This window comes from Episyrphus balteatus, chromosome 3 (genome assembly GCF_945859705.1).
Source record: "Episyrphus balteatus chromosome 3, idEpiBalt1.1, whole genome shotgun sequence".
NCBI lineage: Eukaryota > Metazoa > Arthropoda > Insecta > Diptera > Syrphidae > Episyrphus > Episyrphus balteatus.
Genome location: NC_079136.1, coordinates 114197236 through 114208356, shown reverse-complemented (window position 1 = coordinate 114208356; position 11121 = coordinate 114197236). Strand labels below are relative to the sequence as shown.

The window sequence follows — 11121 nt, the reverse complement described above, 5'->3', positions numbered from 1 at the left end:
ATTAAAATTAGTAACTTGCTTACTACTTCGTATTTTGATTAAGTTGAAACAATGTGACAACCTTTTCACACTAACTTCCTAATAGATATAGTGTCATAAAATTTGACAGATCTTCAATAAATTTTTGGAAAACATTTCAATTAGATAGTGAAACCTGCTTTCAAAATAAAAATTTTCATTTGGAATTTCCATTAATTTTTCATTTCGTTTTTCTTTTTTTTTATTTTAAAAGTAAACCGAGATCCAAATTTATGAAAACTGAAATTTTTTTTTATTTTTAATTAATATTTATTATATAAATAATTCTTAATTTTTTGTTGCATTAAATTTATGTTTTTCTTATAAACTAAAATACAATTACTGAGATATTCAAATTACATTGTTTGATAAGATCACAAATGTCATCACGTGGGTTTTTTTTTTAGAAATATTTACAAGAATTTGACAGAGTAGCTTCTTGATAAACTCTAACATTGAAAGGGTATGTGTTGCATAACCATTGCTTGTTGCATCATTCGAGTTGGGGGTAAAGGTGGAGTTATAGATGGTGATAGCTGAGTTGAGGGGACGGGATACTGGGCCGGCTTAAACTGACACTTTTTCGCATGAGTTCGCATATTGCTTGACTGTGTAAAGGCTTGATTGCAGTTTGGATGTGGGCAAACGTAAGGCTTGCAACCTGTGTGGTAGTTGAGATGGGTTTTCAAATGGTGCTTTTTCGTGAAAGCCTTTGGACAAATAGGACAGTTGAAGGGTTTGATACCTATCGTAGTTAAGAAATAGTATAATAAATATGATTTGTATAAACAATAAATATTTATCATTCTTACCCGAATGTAATCGATGATGAAGTGTCATATTACTGCGATCGGCAAAAGATTTTCCACAAACTGAACATTGATAAGGTTTTTCACCACTATGCGTTCTCATATGTTGTTTGAGTAGCATTTTCCTCGAGAAACGTTTGCCACATTCTGTACATTTGTGTGGTTTAACTCCTGTATGGATACGAACGTGCATATTGAAGGCAACTCTTTGGTTGAACGATTTCGGGCAATAAGGACACTCATATTCTTTTTTATTTCTGTAAAAAAGTAAAATTAGATACTTTTAATTTTTTTTTTCACAATGATAGAATGTTAAAAAGTCAATAAAAATATTTTTGTAAGGTTTACCTATGAATTTTCATATGACTGCTAAGATATCCTTTATCATTGAAAGTTTTCCCACATTCAGGACACTCAGCTGCGAATTCCTTTGTTCCTCGGTGAACCGATAAATGGTATTTATAATTTCGCAATTGGGAGAAGCCTTTACCACAGTCAAGGCATTCATAACGTGGTGATTTGTGAGTTTTTTCATGAGACTAAAATTAATTTAAAAAAAATGATGTAGTAAATAGAATATTTTAATATTTATGCAAAATTATTATTATTTAGTTAAATTGTGAATTAGTAAAAATACATTATGTATGTGCTGTGAAAAATTTTTACCACAATGCGGTGGTTTTGTGGTTGTTTGACCATAGTCTGCTATTTACTAAGGGATAACTATTTTTGAAACAAAGTAAAATCACGTTTTTTGAATTTATGGTGGGGTAAAAAAAAACATTGCTATGATTTTTTGGGCTAATTATTATAGATTACATTAAAAAAAAGCATATGAAAACGCGTATGGCCCTTAAAACCTTTTAAAATAATCTCCGTTCTCCGACAATTGCCAAATGACAATAATATTTGAGGATACATTTTTTACACAACGAAAAGTGATACATACTATGAAAAGTGTTTTATTCTTGACCAACTTTTTGTATGGAGAATTCTTAGATTTTTAGAAGACATGCAGATTTTACTACATTTTGATTTTTAGGAAAATTTTGAGACAGGGCTTGAAAGTTAGAGTGTGAATTTTAGAGGGTCGGGAATTGGCATATGGCCAGGTCGTGAAGATAAACGAAGACTATGAAGATTGCCATTCCATTGTGGCTTTGAATAGAGTAGCAAATATCTTCCGTCTAAAGGCATCCTGACTGTGTGCAAAACCTACGGTCTAATCGAACCATGTTCATCAAACAAAACCGACACCTTGTCACTTACAGTAGTAAAGGAATCTAATTGTACATTTATAATTTATATTTTGTATAAGGCAAATCTTTTATTTTGAATATGCTAAATTACTTGTTTAACAACACCAATAAACTTTGAAATGAAGAGAGTACAGTACATAATAAGTAAAATTTCTTATAGAAAATTTGCATTGAAAAAGCCAAAACACAATCAGAGGTTTCAAATGGACTCAACGAACAAGGAACAACAATGGGGATGGAATAATGAAGCTAAAGCAGTTTTAAGTTTTAAGAAAATGAAATTCAAACCATTTCTCTTAAAATAGAAAATGACATTTGAAAATGGAATTGCTACCTATATTCAAAGGAGACTCTGAAATCCCTATCAAAAAGGAAATATCATACAACGCAACGTTCCAATGGAAGAGGAAGGTAAGCCTGTAAAAATTTCATAAATTAACTTAAATATAATGGATCATGTTTTCTGAACTCAAATCATGATGAAGGTCTGTGAATGTTTAATTTAATCACAATAAGAAATGTTCAAATGGAATGAATCCTTTCGATGTCGAAAGATAAAAAAAATATCAAAACACAAGCAGCAAAAATGATCTGTAAAACTCGTTAAAATTACACGAGTTGACTTGGTTTCTTAAAATTGTGTAATCTTATCTTACCCACTATCTGAATTTTACAAAAATCTCAAATTCTAACCGAGAACCGAGGAGAACTCTTACTAAAAACAGTATTAGAAATACAAAATAATTGATTTCAACGAAACTGGCAAAATTTGAAAAGCAACATCTTGAAATATCTTACCCCACATAGACTCCAATTAGTTGGGTTCGATATTTTGCTTTTTATATTCCCATTTTTAAAATCAAGCTATTAAAATTCCGTTTCTTATAATCCTGCTTTTTTATAATCTCGATTTTTGTTATCCCGTTTCTTATAATCCCGTTTTTTATTATCCTGATTTTTTAATGAAAACTAGTTGTTTTATTTAAAAAAAATCACGCGATAAAAAAAAACAACAATGTAGCTAGTTTTGATTGCAAAATCGAAATCATAAAAAAACTAAAACAAATTGAAAAATAAGAGATTTTTCTAAATATATTTATATTGTTAAAGATTAACCGATATAACATAGCAAAAAAAATATTACGTAAGCTTGTATTTTTTTTTAACAAAACAAAAAATAAACTAAAATCAATTAACAAAGTAATACTGTTTTCATAATTTATTTAGTTCAACTGTATACGGTAGGCTATCCGACGCAAAAAACAGTTAATCATTTTTTGTCAATAATTTCTCATGATTTTTTTTAAGCTCGTAATATTAACGTAATTTAATTTTACGGGTTTTTTGGGGTTTAACGGTATTTCAAAAAGCGCGATTATAATTGATCAGCGGGATTTTAGTAGTCGGGATTTTAAAAATCGATATTTTAGAACACAGGATTTAAAAACGTTTTTTCCATGATTTTTGTAAAACAGGATTTTAAATCGGGATTCAGACACGCTCCCTATTTTGTAATCAAAAAGATGAAATAAAATTAATTTTTAATTGTATATATTATTTAAATTTGAAAATAGGAAAATAAGCCTTTTAGCTAGTACCTATATAAACAAAAGAGCTGAGCAGCGAACTTTATTTTGTTTTTAATTCTTTTAAGTTCACTCTATTCTTCGCATCCAAATATCTTCATTTCGAGATTCTCTAATCCGTTTAGTCAATATATTTATCTAACAAACATTTCGATATCTCTAGGTGAACAACATCAATGTACCAAAGTTGATATACAAATTGATTGCTAATTGTAACTGATTAATACAAAAAAAACTGTCCCCATAATTTTTTATCGGCAAAAAAAAAAACCAACAAAGTTTTTCAATCATGAGAATAAAATATCATAAATCCTCATTTTACATGCCTGACTTTGAATCATTCCATAAAAAGGAGTAATACACAGAAAATAAAAAAGTTTATTTTTCCGTCGGGTTTAATTAAAATAAGAAATAAGAATCTCTTCTTATTAAAACTTACCTGCAACGTTTCCGCACAACCAAAAACTTTTTCACAGATCGTACATTTAAAACTCATTTCATCTTCAACATCCTTGCCACATCCTTGATTGTCCATCCCTTTCACTGATGACAATATTCCCACAACATTATTTGCAGCATTAACAATCCCCACTTGACTTTTCACACTGACCGAATTAACTAACAAATTTTCAACAAAGTCTTGGGAATTCACAAACTGAGCTGCCGCAGCAGCTCCAAACCAAACATTTGCCATTGATCTATCCTTTGGATACAAAGGATGATATTTTGGGGAATTCAAATTCTTATAAAACATATCACAATCATTACAATTTTGTACACTACTTGTCGTTGTCGTTGTTGCACTGAAGTATTTACAAACACGCGGACGAATAACTTCACCACTGCAGCAGCCAGGATGAGGGCGAGAATGAGACGTTGCAAAATTCAATGCATGATTCACATAAGGATTTATCATGTTGTTTGGAAAATATGAAATTCTTTCGAAGCCATTGGGTGGGAATTTTATAAAATCCTGCGAACTACCGGTTTTTGAAAGATCCAAAATATCCATCGATGATGATGTTGTGATATCCTTTTTGATGGAGCCCTTTGATTCACCTTCACCCAAAATTCGACTAATGCTAAAATCTGTTATTCGTTTATATTCCGTGGGCGTATCCAAATTTTGCACCCTCTGCAAAATGACATGTTTCAAACCCATTCTCACGTCTGTCATATTGATCGATCTCGTGCACAACCGAAATTTCCAACCGAGCTCCGAGAGTTTTTCACTAAAGAAGGCGGTGTAGCGTGGTGATCTCTAATCCACCTGTCTCGATGGAAGTCAGAATCTTAAATGATTGCTGTTGACATGGACACCAGCGAGTAGTGTCGTCGGTGGTTGGTTTGGTCGCCCATCACAGCCACACTCAACAGATCATTCTCACCGTTCGGACTGTCATAAAAAAAAAGAAAACCTTTGCTCCCGGCGTCCGTCTTTCTCTTCATCTCAGCCAGTGGTCCAAGACTACCGTATTATGTGGAAGCTGTGTGCTCAGTGTGATTCGATCTTGTCAACAGAATACTACAGCAGCTCTACACTGATTCGGATGCTGGTACAAGTATCGTGGTGGTTGATAGGTAGGTTCACAAGACGTCAACGACATTGGAGGATGGAGGAAGAAGGTTTTATTGCTCTGTTATCACGGATACCTCACACAGGTGCGGTAAATGGACGGACATAAGCAATGGTCAGTTAAGACTCAAGAGTGACCAGGTTTGAGTGTATTATCTGAGCGACCGACGACAACACGATGAGGTGCGTATAACTGCGAATGTGCGAGAGCATATACACACCAACACATTCTCATTTCTCATTCCAAGTTGCATTAGTGGCTTTAGCTTTATTTCTTATAGGTTGGTGGCTGGAAATTCTGTTTTGTGGATTAACGAAGTAAGAACTAAAAGATTGAATTCTGGTAGTCCAAGGGGAGGGCTGCGGTAATTAATGAGGGCAATAAAAATCTCTCGTCGTTTAAAATAAACAAAATCATTATTTGTACTTGGGAGTTTTGCTTTGATGCAGTTAAATGAATAAAAATGTAGGGATGCATTTTTAAAAGGATTTAACATGTTAGATTTATATCCTTTTTTTATGAGATTGTGGTTGATAGTTGGTATGGGTTATGGGATAGTGTGAGTTTTGTGGGAAATGTAATTATGAAATATTATAGTTTATGTGACAACATTTATTTAATTACATAGGTAGTTATCTTGCTTTTTCCGTCTCGGGATTTTTTTTTGGTTGATAAGATAGATAACAATTATGATTTTGGATTTAAAGAAAACTAGTCAAGAATATACATTTTTTATCAAGTTCTCAGCCATAAAGAATTTTAAAGACTTCCGTACTCTTTTATTTTTTTGTGATGTTGTTCGGGAGAAGTACCAAATATTGGTAATTTATAATTACTTTTCTGTGTTTAATTTTTCGAAAAAGAAGAAAATTGTAAACAAAATTCTCAAAAAAGGTCACAGTCTGTGAAATGTTGAATGGGAGTGTACGTACTCCCCATTTTAAAATAGACCTAAATTCTTTAACCTTTGAAAACATTAAACAACTAACAATTTATTAAGGTCTGTAAGAAATCCAAGCACTTGTGAATTCCTAAATATTCTCAATGAGTCTAGGATGTTTAAAACCTAGCTTTGTATTTTTCGGCACTTGGAAAGAAACAGTGATGACATATTGTCACTTGTTATCCAGTTTATCATATTGAAGAAGCAATAGCTATTTTCTTGAATTATAAAAATGATGTTCTTGAAGTTCACAAACAAAGACTTTAAATATATTCATATTGAACAGATTTGCTATTTTATGTACAAAATTCTACTTGCATCAGCAGGATATGAAAATGGTTATGGAGAGGACAGTAAGGCAATGTTGTTTATTTTTGATAGTCTAAGTTTAGGTCTAAGAATTAGGTCAGCATGCAAGGTGTGCTTGATTACTTATTTTTCCCAATATTTACATCAATAGTAATGGAAGATGAGAAAATATTAATTAACACTAAGAGTGTATTTTTGAGATTTCTGGTCACACCCACCCACCCAAACCAGAAATACATCTTTTCAAATTCCGAACACCATATGTTTCGGGTTCTTAAGGTCGTGTTTTGAGTTGTTCAGAACCCAAAACACGACGTTTAGAACCCCAAACCCGAAGTTCAGAATCCGAAACATATGGTGTTCGGAACCCGAAAAGATGCATTTCTGGTTTGGGTGGGTCCAGAACTCTCAAAAATACACTACTACCACTTAAAAACAAAAGTTAAGAAAAACATTTTTTTAAATTCAAAAATGTTTTTTTTTTTTCTTAACTTTCTATAATTTTACCTAAATTACTTAAATGTTTCTGTACAAAAAATTTCGCTGAAATCAGCTATATCGTTTAGAAGAAATTCAGAAAAAAAAAAGAATATTTGGTAGGTACCGTTAATAACGGCCCAAAAATATATTTTTATTGCAAATATACTACCTAATTTGCTACATTACACATAAAATTTTAATCAAAATCTTTTAATCAGTGGAACTGTTTTTGAAAAAATAAACTTTTTTACTCCCGTTATACATATGACAGGTATCGTTAGATTCATCCAAGATCCAAAATTGTTAACTAAAAAAATTTGAAGAAAATCGATTCAGGGAATTCGGCTTTAGATCGATGTACATTGTCTGTATGACAGATAGACAGAATTGCGTGATCCATTTCTTTTTGGTATTCGTTATCATCTTAATGTCATATTTGATTGTTATCTCGAGTTCGATTATACGAACGATTATAGCCGCTTCCTAATCTCGCTAAAAGCAAATGGACATTTAAAATCTGTGCCCAAATGAAAAACCTGGCAATATGATTTTTGTAAGCATTTTTGGGAAGAACAACTTGTTTCAAATTACTCTTGGGAAGTGCCAATAATATTGTATAGAAATAAAAATACCAATCCTTCCTTACCTTAAAGGCTTGCCACGCCTAATTCTTAACCTTTTTGACAAAATAATTTTTGTGTGTTCTTTTTTAATAACGATAAAGAATCTTCGAAAAAGGATCCAAATCTGTGTATTCTAATAAGATTTAATTTCCCTAATGACAAACAAAAGAGTTTATGTACAAACTTTGGTTATTAAAACTTGAGTTAATTAAGCTGAAAACAATCAAGCATTTTGTCAGTAAGCTTTATTTATTAAGCTATAATTGTTTATAAAATTTCTGCTAATTTGAAGGGTGCCTTTCCATAAGAACAAGATTGATCTAGAAGTAAAAAGAGCAGGAAGCAGGGGATTTTTCGGATGGATCTTAGAGATATCCATGCTTTTTAAATTAAAACTAAAAACAGTTTTCTTATTTCGTTTGGTTTTATGTGTGTCGAAGATATATGTATATAAAAAAATTGAAGAAGATTTTATAAGAAAAATCATGCATTCGAAAACTACGAAATTGCTCTTCATCTAAAACACTTAGGTAAATACTGTTAAATTTTTTTTTTTGTATAAACGCATTCAATATTTATCAGGACATGTTTTAGTTTATATTTCTCAAAACTAAGGAATAAACTTCAGCTCTAACTTGTACAATCCTTAACTTAAGAATCAGTTTGCAATCACAATCGCATAGCATCGGTAGCAGTCTCAAATAACGAGACCAATAAATAATCCATAACCACTGGACATATTCTGGTGGTAACCAACATTTGCGCGGATTTGTCGCAGTTGTCCACCATCAGCGCTCACAATTTTTCCTTATGAGTCCATCTGAGTTGACAATTTATAACCAAAAATACCTGAAGACAGCATCATACGGTGTTCCGTGGTGAGTGGTGATGCTGCGCAAACGCATAGACCGCCCGCTTTGGTTCACAAAAACGATCTGTTTGACTCGAAGTGAAACATGCCTCGCCACATATAAAAAATACCCCAAACACACAAAAAGAGTGTGGTGCATTTTAGAGGAAGCCTCTCAAATTTAAAGAGGCACAAGATTAACCTTTGATTTGGATTTTAATTGCTTTATAAACTGCCAGCAATTAATATTCTCCTCCTAAGTTATCTGGAAAATTTAATCATTTTACTGATGGGCCTCTGTGAGCTCTAACTTATAATATGAAGTCAGTCGCGCATCTTTGGTTTTTGGTTTATGTGTAGATGCTATGCAGAGATATTGGCAGGCTATAAGTTTGGTAGGCTTTTTGGTAGGTTTTTTTTTCGTTCTTCATTTATGTTAAATGTGTGTTGTAGATGTAATTCGCGGAACACTCTTTCCATAGAAATCCACTGGTTTAATCATGTGAATAATGATTATTGGTGCGTTAATGGTTTGTTTTACATATTCTTCACAGATGCCGCTAAAGCTTCCAGCAGAGCAAGGCAGAGAAAACGCCATTTAGTTTGTGTACCAAACAAAAGAGGCGATTTTAAAATCAATTCCATTTCTAGAGTTTTTCGGTCTTTCGATGGCTACCATGCCAGAGCCCATCAAAGAGTTGATGATTCTAATCTGCCATTCGTATTTTATTTCACACTCTTAATTGCATGGCTAGGGTGGCCGGAATCAATCATTTTCAGAGGCTGAGCTGTATTAGGGGGCATACAAGGAGGTAACCAGTCTTATCGTTTAATCGCAAAAGTTTAACTTCATTTTATTTCTGGTTGATTTTTCTTCAACTTTTTGTTGTTTTTCTGAATAGAAGTTGAATTTTAGTGAACAAGATACAAAAATACGAGTGTATCTGGGGAATACCTATTAAAATTAACACACAAAGTTAAAAGTTTTCTTTTTTTGATTTTTTAGTGCGGTTTTCTGTGTGTTTAATTCGAGATTTTATGCAAATTTTCATGATTTACACAGATCAGAAAAGAGCGGGTGCGGGACCTTGTGGCAGAATTTAATTACTTTTTTTCTGGCATAAAGTAGATATGGGTATATATGAGCGGCCAAACAAAGGGAGTCAATATTCATTTGTTTTTGAAGCTACCGATTTTGAATGTCTGCTTTGGAATGCTATCCATCAGCATGAGAGGTGAATGGTATATTAGATCGTGTTTCAGTTTTATTTGATTTTATTTTGTTTTAATGATGTTGCAGGAGGTTTGTTTTTTTTTTAGGTAATCATAAAATGGCGACTGAAATTGATTTTTTATGCTCTTGACATGCAAATTTTTTTGTTTTAATGTATACACTTTTCTAAGAAGCAAAAAAGCTTTTAAAAAGTAACTGCGTTTAAGTAGTTAAAAATTTTGACACAAATGGCACATGAATAATGTACAAATTGAAGATAATTACTTTAAAGAATAAAAACTTGAAGACATTTATAAGAATTTTCGCTAAAGATGTTTTCATGAAAAAATTATCTGATCCATTTATTCAACTTTGAACTATTCTTAACTAAAATTAAATATATAAGAAGTTCTTTTTGGATTGAAATTTGTTTTATAGAATATAATGTGAATTAAATGGCATTATTTTCTACAGCCAAAAATACATTTTGCAAATTATTTAAAATTTTAATTATAATTTTTAATTTTATTTTGCTAGTGAGCAAAAGAAAAGAAATTGTTATGAATTTTTGTCATTTTTGCACTGATGGGTTAAAAAAAATACCCAAATAATTTCTCTCCATCTATTTTTTAGATTTATTTAACGTTTCCTGCTCCAATGAAAAAGAACCATTATCGTTTAAGACGAAAATAAAAAAGAATTTTAAACTGGCATTTTTCTGAATAACTGGCATTATGTTGTAAAACATTTAATTTTGTTCGATAGGAGGTCTGTTTTTAGCATTCCACGTTTACCCACCTCATTCATATACTGAGCAGAAATCCTGAGCGGCAACTTCTAGAGTCCTACAAATGCAAAATTTCCATGAGTATGCCACTTAAACACTGGGGAACTAGGTTCGATTCCTATCCTGCCCATAATCTCGTAAAGGTCCTAACTACAAAATTTTTGATTTTTTTTTTTACATATTTGGAGTTAGGGCATTGTCTCTGATTTATTCTCATTCATGTTTTTAGCCTAGGTCTTTACATAAGTCCGAAAATTCGAAATATTAAAAAAAAAAAATTTCATTTTTATATGCAAATTGCAGTATTGGATTTAGTGTTTCCCTCCATAACTCAGAAGTATGAAAAATGTAGTTAGGGCCTTTACGAGATCATGGGCAGTATCGGTGGCAATTTTTTTTTTTTTTTAATTCCCAATAAAATAAAGTTGGTATTCTATTTTGTAGTAAATATAAATCAACACCTAAGGCGAAATTTTCAAAAAAGTGCAATGATCGTTTTCGAAAATTGTTTTTTAATTTTTTTTTTCAAAAATTTCCTGTCAACAAATTGCACTTCATTTTTTGTATCAAACTCAATGAAACAAAATCTTCACATATAAACTTTACAAATAAAAAGATAAACAATATTCCAATATTCATTAATAATCAAGCTGTACCTTACGCCAAT

At 31.7% G+C, this 11121-nt stretch overlaps 1 protein-coding gene across 1 annotated transcript; it reads right to left on the bottom strand.

Annotated features, from left to right (window-relative positions):
- Nucleotides 1–322: 322 nt before the first annotated feature.
- On the bottom strand, nt 323–4849 carry LOC129915197 (zinc finger protein 300). Its single transcript, XM_055994674.1, has 4 exons — nt 4112–4849; nt 1176–1366; nt 831–1084; nt 323–763 (listed from the first exon to the last, which is right to left on the bottom strand). Exons 1-4 carry the CDS (start codon nt 4847–4849, stop codon nt 468–470), a joined length of 1479 nt encoding a protein of 492 aa, XP_055850649.1. The 3' UTR covers nt 323–467.
- Nucleotides 4850–11121: the final 6272 nt, after the last annotated feature.

Bases quoted from the DNA above. Each gene is read 5' to 3' on its own strand.
- LOC129915197 (XM_055994674.1), bottom strand. From the start codon at position 4,849: ATGACAGACGTGAGAATGGGTTTGAAACATGTCATTTTGCAGAGGGTG. The intron at 1,085-1,175 runs GTAAACCTTACA...ACTTTTTTACAG, and splicing joins AGTCATATGAAAATTCATAG to AAATAAAAAAGAATATGAGT. The intron at 764-830 runs GTAAGAATGATA...TAACTACGATAG, and splicing joins TCATCATCGATTACATTCGG to GTATCAAACCCTTCAACTGT.